General features: G+C 35.2%; 2 protein-coding genes across 2 annotated transcripts; both read left to right on the top strand.

The window, feature by feature from the left end:
* Positions 1-2,018: 2,018 nt before the first annotated feature.
* Positions 2,019-7,766, top strand: LOC117623552 (ADP-ribosylation factor-like protein 8c). The gene is made up of 6 exons (XM_034354571.1): positions 2,019-2,294; positions 6,187-6,268; positions 6,356-6,388; positions 6,506-6,627; positions 7,139-7,300; positions 7,400-7,766. Exons 1-6 carry the CDS (start codon positions 2,257-2,259, stop codon positions 7,515-7,517), a joined length of 555 nt encoding a protein of 184 aa, XP_034210462.1. The 5' UTR covers positions 2,019-2,256; the 3' UTR covers positions 7,518-7,766.
* A 3,082-nt stretch (positions 7,767-10,848) lies between these two features.
* LOC117622223 (transcription factor MYB20-like) lies at positions 10,849-13,123 on the top strand. Its single transcript, XM_034352819.1, has 3 exons — positions 10,849-11,227; positions 11,738-11,867; positions 12,300-13,123. Exons 1-3 carry the CDS (start codon positions 11,095-11,097, stop codon positions 12,847-12,849), a joined length of 813 nt encoding a protein of 270 aa, XP_034208710.1. The 5' UTR covers positions 10,849-11,094; the 3' UTR covers positions 12,850-13,123.
* Positions 13,124-13,935: the final 812 nt, after the last annotated feature.

Below are 13,935 nucleotides of genomic sequence, written 5' to 3'. Positions count from 1 at the left end.
CAGAAGATTATTAAGAAATTATGTAGTTATTGTTTATATGGCTGTCTTGAGACAATGGTTGCCGATCGTAAAAGGCATAGAGATCTTCTTAGCCGTAGTGGCTCATAAATCCTTCTCCAAATCCAAGTGGATTTGGTCTGAAATAGGTAAGTCTTTAGGAGATCCGAACTAGGGCTCCTCTTCCATCCTTTGCCTTTGGGGCTACTCAAGCTAACTTGGCTTGAACTCAAAGGTGATTCCTATAATTTTCACACAAAAAAGAAGGTGAACTGAATTGTATAATAAGCTTTGTCGGACAAGAAGAGATCTATCCCATATTCCTTATCTTAAACTCGTCATGTACGCCAACAAGGTTTAGCCTAATGGAAAAAGAGGTTTTGAGTTGTAGAGTAGTGGTCTCATATTTGAACTCCCATGACACATTGATAGTATGTGTAAGAAACCTCATCACTTTTGTAATTTAAACTATTACTTGTATTTTTTTTAAAAGCTGGTCACGTACATTTTGATACCTTTCATCCTTTCACTGGACACATGACAATATCCTATTTATAGTCTCACATAATTCAATGTCCCCCTAATCAAACCCTAAACCCTCATAATTTTGGTCTCCATTCTTCAAATTTGATTAATGGCGTTCCCATCCAATTGCTCTGCGCTTCAATGTCATCCTCAATGACAACTGCATCCAATTTTTAGTTAAAATTATTCTTATGACATGTTTTCTTATATAGAATTGGTATTGGAATTATTCTAATTTATGAATTTCCTTTTGTTTACGAACATATGGGTGTTGACATTATTCTAACTCTCGACTTCCCCTATACTTATTAACACATAAGTAATAAAGAATTGTGTGAGTTACACATTAAAATACGTAAGTTGATATCTTAAAAACAAGGAATTAGATTCATTAGGGATAAATAATTCATCACATGCCCATTCATTCTTTTTCCAAATTTAAAATTCCATAATTCATAACTTCCTCAGTTCCATATAAATAAACATGCCATTAGTTTTAACGAAAATTGAATGGAATTGACGTCGGGGATGATATTGATGTGTAGAGCAATATGATGGGAATTATACTGATCGAATTTGAAGAATCAATTTTGAATTGACCTCTGTTTTCATCAATGTTGGGAACCTAAAGCAATACCACATGTTAGAATGCTTAAAATATGTTGGCTTATTTGTAATATTGCCAATACATTGTCTACCACGACATATAAAGCTTAGAAGAGACATTGCTAAAGTGTCTTGAGACATTTGAAGAAGAAACAACATAAATTTTGGGACAAAAAACTTGAAAACAGAAAAGAGGCTAGTAACTCGTAATAAACCTTAAAAATATTTTTGGAAGTACAAAAAAAACTTACCGTTTGAATAGAGGTGGGCACAATTTCGAGTCAACCCCGATTGAATCGTTAAATTCGATCATGAATAATGCTACTCTTATCACATTTGTATACCACATTTCCATACCACCTTATGTGGCAGATGAGGTGGACAGCCACATCAATTAAAATTATTTAATATTTTCTTTTCTTTTATGATTTATTAATACTTTAAAAAAATTGTTAATTAAACTTTCTTTATTAAAATACACTTTATTAATTTAATTGATGTGGCATATGATATAGACATGCCACATCATGTGGTACAAAAATATGGGATAAAAATGTGGTAAGTGTAGCATTACTCTTCGATCATAATGGGTTGAACGAGTTGAGTAACGGGTTCGAACTAAAGCTTCAAAATAAGAATAATTTTGAGATAACTCGACCAAACTGTCCAACTCGATCACAAAAAGTTTGGGTTGAGTTGGATTGACCTAATAATGAGCGGGCCTTAAATTGAAGAAATCATAAACCGCTATATATCGGGTTGAATTATATATTAGGACTAAAATCGACCCAACTCAACCCATGTCATCCCTACCCTAAAAAAAGGAAAAGAACAGGGAAAAAAAAAAAAAAAAAAAGAAGCTGTCCGTGATGGAATTGTGCTCTCGCTAAAGAGAAAAACAAAAGGAGTTAAAAAGGAAAAAAGAAAAAGACAGCGGTCATCACAAGAGGAAGCCAAAAAAAACAGACAGACGTTGATAAAAGCATCACCAGTCCGTGGAGTTTCGTTATTTTGTTTTTGATTCTTTTCCCCAGTTTTCCGTTTGTTTCTTTGAAGAAATTCTCAGGCTTTCGATTCATTATCATCTTAGAACCACTCACCCTGAGACCCAAACTCATTTTCTTGACAATGGGTTTGTTGGATTCCTTCCTCACTTGGCTCCGGAGGTAACCCATCTTGCTCTTTTTCATTTTTCTTTCTTTGGGTTTGAGTTGCTGTGGAAGGTTTTTTTTTTCTTTCCCCGGTTTACTGATTGCTGTGTTCAACTTGGTATTATAAAGATTTGAGGTGCGAAAGTTGATTAATTTAATTACTTCCTTCCTCCTATGTTGCTAATAATCAATTATGAAAATCAAAACGAAAAGTAATTGCATTATTTGATGGGTTTTGTAGAATCTGTGATCACACTGAGCTTTGTTCAATTGAGAACTCTATGGTTTTAACTTTTATATCATTCTGAAATGAAGTTTCTTTAGGCTTTATGATTCAAATGGTTTCCAGCGTTATCCTGTTGCTTTTAGATAACTTAAAAAGGATCGGTGATTTCATTTGTTTATACAATAGATTAGTTGCATAACATGATTTTCTGACTTCCTAATTAGCGGCTTAAAAAATATGTGGACACACAAAATTTTATGAATTTGAATTTATCGGTCCTATCAAAATTGTAACTATGTGGCTATTCTGCTTGAGGTTGTCTTCATTGTTATGACCATGATGATGACAATTATGAAAGTGAGTTTCAATCTTCTGAGACTAGAAATTTTACTATTCCTCCATATGAGAAAACAAGAAGAAGAAGGTTGAAATTCTTTGTATTTTCTGTTGTCTCTTTAACTGGAAGGGGTTATGGGAAATTGGCCTTTGAGTAAATATTTGGTGTAGGCAACTCTTACCATGAGTGAAGTACTAGAAACCATCTTTGTGCATTTCCTCTTCGTATTTTTAAATAGTTTTTCTCCTTTCGAGTCTATTATAATCTATGAAATTGAAAGGGTAAGTACATTGTTTTTTTTTTTTTTTTTTTTTTTTTTTTTTGGGGTCAAAATAGTACATTGTTTGTTGGAATAACCAACCTATAGTTTATGTTAGTATGATTTGGAAGTTCTGCGTTAGTTTTTTTATGCCTGCATTATGCAGGGATACTGGAATTTGGAAACGTTCGATTTCTCTGTTTTAGGGGGTTAAGTTGAGAGAATGACTACTATCCCATTGTTGTACAGCAGATCTAATGTTGACAGTGGATGTGAACCCCTTGTTAATTCTCATTACTCATTCCACTCCTTGTACTCTGTCAATGATTTTTCTTCCTTTGAGTTAATAGTTAGATACTTCATCATATGGCATTAAGCTTCATGGTCATGAATGGCTTTTTGAGCTTCCTGTGAGTTTGATCTAATGAAGTTCGAGAAACACTATAGTAATCTGTTGTCAGTTCTTTTCATATCCTTGAAGGGCCGTGAACCGTGCATCTCTTTGTTTTGTGTGTTTGGTTATATTTGCTCCACATGTCATCATGGATAGGCACTTTCTTTTCTTGATAATAAACACAAACTTTATTCAAAATTCAAAAATTGAAAGTCCAAGCATAGTCGATAAGTGTTACAACCCTGGACCCTGCCCAAGGCATGATGGCTGCAGTGCCTATGCCAAGGCATGATTGCTGCCATGCCCTTGCCAAGGCAAGGGTGCGTATGGCAGGTGCACACAACCAAGTGAAGAAAGGTATAAGTGTGGGAATTCTTGTACAAATGTGCCAAGATCTTGTTATCAATGAACTATGATGAGCACACACACACACAACCAGTAAAAAAAGGATAAAAAAAACACACCACAAAAGAAAAAAAAATCCACTAGAAATTGTAACGAAATGAGGTTTGGCGATTTGTGCCTTTGTCCTTGGTAATCACCCTGAGAAATTTCACTAGTCAAGAAAGGAACAACTTTGCTTACGAGAAGAAGCCCCTTAGCCCTTTTTTAACCCTAGGTCTTAATTTCTCTCTCACCCTTGCTGAAATCCTTTGGTGCCTCCCTTGTATCTCTCATTTTGTTTCCCAACTCCCTAAAGTTTTATTTGTATCACATAGGGCTCAGCTTACAATTAGACCGAAGTAGGAAACTAAAACCCTAAAAAAATATGTAAAAGACAGTCCGGGTTAAAACAGGAAAGCTGAGAGCCAACTGGCCGGCTAGCTAGACTGACTGGTCACTCACTGTGCGACACATTCCGACCGGTCGCTCTGCTTTGACTTCGAATCCTGCAGTCTCAGTGAGTAGCTACCGTTCGCCCAAAACCTACTGACCGGTCGGACCCTTGTACAAGCCTCGTTTTCTTGCTTCCAAACTATCAAGATTTCACTAAAATATGTGTAAATTAATGAGATTTATGGTGAAAACTCAGTAAAGCATGACCATGCACACAACAGAGATCTAGAGTTTTCTGAAATGCAAGCGAGCACTAAACAGTTGAATTGACAATCGAAGTTCCAATGCTAATAGATTTTAACCACCACACCCCCCCCCCCCCCCCCCCCCAAAAAAAAAAAAAAAAACGAAACCTTAATGAGAGAACTATAAAGCCCAAGTTCAAAATTTCATACAAAAAATTTGAAACTTGTATTCACATGATCAGGCAATCCCTAGAAAAGTAAAACAAGCATGTTTGAGAAGTTTTAATAAGGAAACTTAAAATCCTAAAATCTCAAATTCATACGAATCCTGATGCAGTTGTCAGTAGATCAGGCTTGCCTCTCGTTTGATTGAAACATCCTGTCTTGTTTCATTTGATAAACCAATTGAATGGATTCAAAGTTGACAGATCTCGGTCGATTGATGTGTAGCAACTTCAACTGATCTTTTGTCTTATGATATTTCTTGATATCAACACTCAGTTTTGTATTATGCTCTTTTTCTTGCAAGAGGCAGCAACTGTAGTTGAGTTGTGTGTAGCGAAATAAGTCATTAGGTCCTAGAAACATGAGCAAAGTATGAATAGCAAACCAGATGGGAAGTCCCTACAAGCCCCAGATGGGTCCCAGCCTAGATCACAACTTTGATGCAGAATGGAGTGACAATTCCATTCCATCTTGCCAGCCCTTTGTACACCAACCTCTTAACCCATATCAGTTCTATGATATGTCTAAATTATCTTGGTAGTCTTTAGTTCCTACCAAACCGTCCCGACTACTCTGTCTGCAAATCCCCTATTATTTCAGTTCGAACAGTCTCAGCTCCAGTACAGAGTCATATCTTCCTATCTTAGCTGTACCTGATCTTAAACGATACAGAGTACAAGGATGGTACCTTTGAGCCATTATAATCTGTTTACACCTGGAAAAACTGTTACATGTCTGGTAATACTATTTGATACGAGATGGGACAAGTTTACTGATACATTGTTTACGCTTGTAAAGTGGATCCAAACTTTACACTAGATTGAGTGCAGTTCTCTTATTTCCATACTGGTTCTCGGGTTGTCTGTCTGTATATCTGAAAATGATGCCATCCATGCATACACTTTTGATTTTTTTTATTTGCTTCCCAACTGGTTTGTTCAGGAATTGTTTTACTAAATTCATGGCAGATGGGTGAAATTTCGTCTGATACATATATTTGTTAGATACTTCCACAGAAATATCAGTGTGAAGGTTTGAAAAGGAAGAGAAAAAAGGATTTGTAGTGCTGAAATTTGTACTCTTTACAGAACAACTTTGCCTAAAATATATTCCTCTTGGATATGCATATGATGACTTCTGTTAATCCCTGTCCAAATTGCGCATTCTTTGGTTGAAGCATAATTTGCAGTAATTTTGTACGATACTAGCACGTTTTAACCATAATAACTGTAAGGTGTTATAACTGTTGGCTTCCACATCTTCACATTTTCGTAATTCTTGAGCACACAATGAAATAGGTGGAGAGTCCATTTTCTTGGGCAGTGAGTCCTATTTGCATTATCCTTTCTTTTATTATGACACTGTTGCAAAATGGAAGGTCTCTAGATTTCTCGATGATCGGTCTGCTAACTTTGTATCATCCTACTCTGTGCCTACATTTCAGCTTATTCTTTAAACAGGAAATGGAACTTTCACTAGTTGGGCTTCAGAATGCAGGAAAGACATCTCTTTTAAATGCCATTGCTGTGAGTGAAACACAAACTTTGCACATCCTTTCTAGTATGTATAGTTGCTACCCCTTCACATTAATCATTCTATGTTTTCATTACCAGACAGGTGGCTACAGTGAGGACATGATTCCAACTGTAAGCATCTTTTCTCGAACAAATTGTGGAATTAGGTTTATCACATTTTTTTAGGTGGTGTGAAAAACATATGTTTCTAGTATTTTAAGAGGAATTATTTCCTAATATGAAAACCAGGTTGGATTCAACATGCGAAAAGTAACCAAGGGAAATGTGACAATTAAGGTTTGGGACCTTGGAGGGCAACGGAGGTTCCGTACAATGTGGGAGCGTTACTGTCGTGGTGTCTCTGTAATTGTGTAATTCCTTCAGTCACTTTGTATTCTATTAAGTTTTCTCCTTTTGAAATTTCATCTCTATCTTTTGCCATCAATTCCTTTTCAGATGCTTCTGGCTTTTGGGGAAATTAGCAAATGCCTGCCTGTGTGCAGGAACAGTATATTTTGATCCTGAAAATTAAGCCTCACCTTTGGACTCTTTCTATATTTTTGACATTTTTGTTCTCTTAAGAAACGTTGAAAAATTTAACTGTCAATCATGCTTATGAAAAAAAGACTTGCTTCGATATTTAAATCCATTATTATATAAAGTCGGCTGTCTATCCTTAGCGTTCTCTTAGCCGGCATTAATCAATTCTCTTATCCTTCATCAGACAGCTATTTGAGGACTTTCCACATTTGTTTATCAATATACATACATCTTATATTTATTTAATTTAGAGGTCTTGGCATTCATTCCCAGCCTGTTAGCTGAGCTGTCTATCAATCTGGTCCCTTTCTAATTCTTCCTTCATACTGGATGTTGTCACAGGTATGTAGTTGATGCTGCTGATAGAGACAGTGTTCCAATATCTCGAAGTGAGCTACATGATCTCTTGATGAAACCTTCCTTAAGTGGGATTCCTTTACTTGTTCTTGGCAACAAAATCGACAAGTCTGAGGCTCTTTCCAAGCAAGCATTGGTTGATCAACTGTGAGTACAGAATGTGATATAGTTGTTACTTCAATCATCATTCGCTGTTGATTATTTCTACTCCTAGAAATCTTGATGTGTTCCATTTGGTGTTTTCAGAGGCCTTGATTCAATTACGGACAAGGAGGTCTGCTGCTATATGATCTCATGCAAGGATTCCATAAATATAGATGTTGTCATTGATTGGCTTATCAAACACTCCAAAACGGCAACCTGATCCATGACACGAGCTGAAAAGGTGAATTGATGAAAACAACCACTGTTGAGACTCTGTAACTATAGTAGGATTTCGCTATTCACCAAATAGAATGATCTGTACAGTGCTTATCTATCCGGCAAGTCTGTCATGCTTTGGTTGTTGTAAATTGCCTTGTTCGTTTGAAATGATTTCGATTTTCAAATGAAGGATACTAAATTAGAAGCACCATTTTTGTGAGATAAATATATTGTGACTTGTTATTGTTTATTGTGCTGACGTTTTGTGGTGTCCCCGGACTCCCCGCGAAGGCTTTTTTTAGTAGGAGACTTTGGGAGCTAATCCAATTCCCAAACACTAGAAGGGCCATTTTCTTCTCGTCGTGTTTAGAGGATGGGAAATGGAGACAAAAGTAATAACCAACCAGATTGAGACGCATGTTTGATTCATATTGGAATGAACCTAGTTGAAATCTGAATATTTCCATTTGTAAAAGAAAATGGACACTAAAATAGCACCTGCTTGCACTACATAAGTTGAAAATGAGTAATCAAGCTAAATAATATTGAAGGTGACGATAGAGTTTTGTCGTGTCGTTATAATCCGTCATCTTTGCATATAAAAAAGCTTTGCACACCACAAAGACATCATCGAACATCTTTTAGCTTGTATGTGTATATGTGATTAGGTATCAAATCAATTTTTTGCTTCATAACTCTGGTCTCTATCATAATGAATAGGAAATTCAAATCATTGTCCGTCCATTGTAACATCCACACGTTTGGATGACCTCAAAATTCTAGAACACAATTCGTTTCAATGGAATTCTCAAAGGGAAAAAATAAAAAAAACACTTAAAGAGAGAAGAGAAGTGTTATTGAGTAAACAAACATCCTTTTGTCTTTGCCAATGTGAAGCATCTAGCCGGTGTATGATTCCTCATCTAGAAGTGAAAAGGCAAAGACTTTTGTGTAAAGACTTGGACTGGCAGGGGTTGCTGTTTTTGTAGAGAAATTATTAAACTAAGTGGCACTGGCAAGTGGAAAGTCCAAGTGAAATTGAAATTCCAAGAAAATAAAGTAAACGTGAAAATTTTGTGGGTAATACTAATAGTAGAAGGTAATTGAGACGCAGATAAGACCATCTCACTGTTAAGTAAGAAATTAAAGTTACTTTGGAATATATGCAAGTTGAACGGATCTGACTTGCATTGAGAAGGTTCGGATTGAAGACAAAATAAAGGATGCGCATTCACATACTTTGACCAAAACCAGACATTCACATACATTTTTTCGGTAAATTATTGGGTTTCAATTCTAGCATTTAGCATATATTGTCCGATTTCTTTGAAAAAAGAGGTTACATATAGTTCAAGTCTACACGACATACAATTTGTCTTACATCTAGATGTGAATGTTCGACCTTTCATCCTAATTTCATTGTCTATCGAGAGACAGTGTAACTTTTGTCAGCTTCCTTGACTGACACATATTTCTTGCTTAGATTTCAATCAAACAAGCGATTTATAAATCAACAATTACAAATATTATGTATACATATTGTATATAGTATGAGTGGGGAAAAGACCGTTAGAATGATTCAAACCAGCTAAATCAAACCAATTCAAATGGTTTTGATTCTGTTTTTGCACCAAAAAAATATAAAAGTACATAACCAAACCAAACAACAATTAGTTTGTTTTGGTGTGGCTTATGTGAAACGCCTAAATTCAACCAAACTGCCTACATCAATGTATTATCTTTTAGGCATTTGGAATTTCTTATTGATTCTAACTGTTATTGGAGGGGTGCTTCCAAGTTCCAACCTAGACAAGACCCAAAATGGGATAATCATGCTCCGAACTGGCGATTGACTTTACTAGATAAAGACAAGGAATATGAGTATGTATGTTTTTTAATTTGTTTACGTCTGTTGTTCTTTAAAACAGCTGCAGTAAAAGCCATATACAATGCTAAATTCAGTGGGTATTGGCTGGCTTTCTTTTGCAAAGTCTGGTGCAACATTATTTTCAGCAGAGGAAGAGGATCAAAACACCAGCAATGGGAAGAGGCAAACACTAACCCTTTCCTTCCCTTACTAACTCTTTCCCTTTATGGGAAGAGGTTTTATGAGTAAGAGAAGGAAAATTTTGCTTAAAACTAAAGTGTGCAGGACCATACATGGCGTATAAAAAAATGTATAGTGCTTTTGAAAAGAACAAATATACTAAAAAGTATATACGGGAGGGGCTCTATATTAATGGATAATCATATTACTTTATATATAATTAATTAACTTTAATACGAAAATTAATCATTACTTCAGTTAAATTCATTAATTAATCTTTATTTTTATTTTTATAATGATCCTAGCTTTCATCTTGTCTGCGATAATGATGATCAAATAGGGAAGTCTCATTTCTCTTTGTATTTTTTTTAAATACATTAATTTCTATATTTAATTTAATTAGGACATAATTAAGAGAAACTTTTTTTTTTTTAATGAAACATAATTACGAGAAATTGGATGGGACCTTTTTGCTTTGTACATACGACTAATTAAAGAAGCAGTAGTGTAAATGTAAAATTGGGGATGACGGAGAAGTACAAAAAGCATTTATTTATAATTAGGGTTCCAAAATTTCCTCATGAAGATTTGTGGCGGTGTCGTTTTATCTCCAATGGAGTGTCTCACGCTTCAAACGCAAGCAAAGAAGGTTGATGAGGTGGAGCTATCTGATCAAGACGCCCGCACGTGTTACGCGTTACCCCAGCAGGTCAACACGTGTATACCCAAATGTCGGAGAAAAAACTGACTAGCACCACAAAAAATAGAAATTAAATTAAATTCTGAAAGATAAAAAAAAATTATGGAAGTAAACGAAACAATTAAAATGTAGCATAGTGACATCCAATGTTTGTTTAATAAAGTTTTTAAATGGACTAATAGTGGATTCAAATAATGAATTACGCTTTTAATAATTTTTGACAGAATATTTTAAAATACTTATCGGTTGAGATAACATTTTCAGTACTTCTTTTAAAAACATAGGTGTTTCTTTAAAAAATATAAATTTTCAATGAAAATTTTATTGTACTTCTAATAAAATTGCTTATGAATATAAGTGCTTCTTGCAAACAAATGTCTGTTAAAGGAGGTCATGAATTTAAATTCCAATAACACCAATTGTTAAATGAGAGAGAGAGAGAGAGAGAGAGAGAGAGAGGAAAAAAAAGAAATAAATCAAATACTTGAACCAGCTAAGCCAAGCCAAAGTCCATCCATAGTAGGAAAGTCTTCTTGGCCTTAGGTGCTGCTTGGCTTATTATATTATTATATATTTAAGAGTTATGTGGGTGAAAAGATACTATATATAGGTGGGTGGTGGTATGAGTCTAAGCTTGTCATCTGCACATCTCAGAATCAGTCTGTGCCTTATTTTACATATCTGCCTGCCTTGGCCTAGGCCTAGCTAAGCTAAGATTGCTAAGTTGAAGACCTGAATATAGTTTATTGAGCAGCTACTATATACAAATTATAGCTAATTGGTCTTATAGCTTTTGTGGGTTGTGTTTGATTTTGGGGAGGATTAATAAAAATGGGAAGGCAACCATGCTGTGACAAAGTTGGGTTGAAGAAGGGGCCATGGACAGCTGAAGAGGACAAGAAGCTCATTAACTTCATCCTCACCAATGGCCAATGCTGCTGGAGAGCTGTTCCTAAGCTTGCAGGTCTCATATCCATTATCATATTTATACTTCGTTTTTGTCACTGCATTCTAGAGAGAGGCAGAGAAAGAAAAAGAGATTTTGTGCAAATTTGAATGCCCTGTTATTCATTCTTTTTCTTTCCTTCAGGGGAGAGAGAGAGGGGTAGGAGAACATGTGTTTTCTGTTAATGCGTTTGAATTCCAAAACTTTTACAAGTTTCTCTTTTGTTTTCAGAAATTGGGTTTATTCTAATTCATCATTTCATCTCTTCATCTTTGTTTTTAATTTTCTTTTCTCTCTCAGAAAAACAAAATAAGCTGGCTCTGAAGTTTTCTATTTGTTTTTTGTTTTCTGTTTCCTCTTTTGTTTTTGCTCTGGGAAATTAAGGGAAATGAGCTAACAGTTTAAGAGGCCTGATTCTCATGATTATCAATATTAAAGTGGAAACTTGTTGGAATTTGAATGCCCCAATATTTTCAATGAATTATCAGCTCACTGATTATAGCTATGGTGGGTTGGTCTCAATTGCAGGATTGTTAAGGTGTGGAAAAAGTTGCAGGCTGAGATGGACCAACTATCTTAGGCCAGACTTGAAGAGAGGTCTTTTATCAGAAATTGAAGAGAAAATGGTCATTGATCTTCACGCTCAACTTGGCAACAGGTTTATTTTTTTATAGCAAGTTCAAATATTTTCTGCCATTTCTGAAATTACAGATTAATTATAATTAAGGAACTCTATCATTTTAGTAAATAATAATAGAAGACCAGATTATACAATTTCTGGGAAAAGAGATGTCTGAGGATCTTACACCCAGTCCAACATGATTTTTTTTTTTTTTTTTCTTTTGACTTGACTTGAGATTATTAAAAAAAAAATTACAGCATGTTAATTATTATAGAACCTTGAATTCAACAGTGCTGAAATATGCAGTCTTGTCCTTCTGTATATTTTGTATTATTGGACCTTTCTTATGGCCATAAAGTCAAATAATCTTTTGATGATGCTAAAAAGACTTAAAGCAAATTATTAAATTTGTTTTCTTCTGCATTTTCTTTCTTGTGTGCTCAAGTCAAATGTTGTCTATTTTCTCAGATGGTCTAAGATTGCCTCTCATCTCCCTGGAAGAACAGACAATGAGATCAAAAATCATTGGAACACCCACATCAAGAAGAAGTTGAAGAAAATGGGGATTGATCCTCTCACCCACAAGCCAATTGCTAATGATGTCAGTGATCAAAGCCAACAAGAACAAAGTCAAAACCAACAAGAAGAAGCACAAAAATCTTGTCCAGCTAATGACACATTTGAAGTTGAGCAAAACACCGCTGCTGCTCAAGCCATAGAGGAGGAAGGAGGAGGTGATGAGTTGGATAAAATGGAGCTCTTGATTGATGGGTTCTGCACAGATGAAGTTCCATTGATTGAGCCCCATGAGATTCTGGTCCCTTGTGCTCCTTCCTCTTCTTCATCAACCTCTTCATCTTCATCTTCTTCAAATTCGGCATCCAACTTTCTTGAAGACCTGCATCTCCCAGATTTTGAGTGGCTTTGTGATTACAGCAACAACAATGACAGCGTTGGCTTGTGGGATGATGACTTCAGCAGTTGGGGTCAAGAATCTTGGGCATATGGGATTTTGTGAAAAGGAGAATTAACAAATTTTCCACTTGGATTATTTGTAATTTGCTTGTTACTTTTGGTTTTTTAAAGAGTAGAAAATAAATTATAAGAGAATAGAGAAAACCACATCTTTGAAAAAATCACAATTTCTTTTAGATGTGACATTGGAGTGGAGTAAGCAAAAGGCAATCCCCAGATTCTAATGTTCTTGTAAGAAATCCAAAAAGTATGTAAATCATTTTTTACTCTTTAGAAAGTGAAATAAAATAAATTAAAATAAGGTTTTTGTGTGTTCATGGAAGCATTTGGTTGGATTGGATTGATTGTTATTTCAATGTATTTTTGTAGGCTCCAGTTTTCTCTTTCTCATCATGTTTTCTTATCCTTTGTCTTCAAGAATTAATTCAGTAAACCTTTTCAAGAACCCGATTGGTTACATTTCATTATCATGTTATTTAAGTTGCGTCACCTTTTTCTTGCCTTCTTATTTATTGTTCAATGTAATATTGTAATATTGTATTGATCACAGTGATGATGATATTGGCTGTCAATTTTCATTTTTACGAAAATTAAGGAGAATAGCGTTAGCGTTTTCTCACACACAGTGTCAAAATTCTATAAAACCAATAATCATCAAGTCAATACCATTTTCCACTAAACTAAATCTCGGTGCGCCATCAATTTCCATTGATCCATACAAATTATGCACTCAGCAGGCTGCTCACAGTTGTGAGGCACTAAACACGTGTAGTCAGGCCACAGAGTTAACGCCTACATGTTGCCTTAAGTTATAGGCTGGTCCACAAATCGCACCAAACTTCCTTCAAGTTTCCATGTTCCTAGGTTGATGAGAGAAACAAGATAAAGAAAGAAACCAAACTGATTGTCCCCCTCTATCAATGCTTCTTTTCACTGTTGTTCAAACCCGCGGGTAAGATTAGCATTTCATATGATATATGATATACAATTCCTAAATAAATTATTGTCGAATAAAATCATGTGTTAAATTATCACCTGAGGATCAACATCACATGACAATAGTAACTTGATTGCTTAATACATTTACAAAGCTAATTTTTGTATCATTCTCGCCACAAATTTACTTAAT

This window comes from Prunus dulcis, chromosome 3 (genome assembly GCF_902201215.1).
Source record: "Prunus dulcis chromosome 3, ALMONDv2, whole genome shotgun sequence".
NCBI classification, from domain to species: domain Eukaryota; kingdom Viridiplantae; phylum Streptophyta; class Magnoliopsida; order Rosales; family Rosaceae; genus Prunus; species Prunus dulcis.
This window is presented reverse-complemented; position numbering and strand designations above follow the sequence as displayed.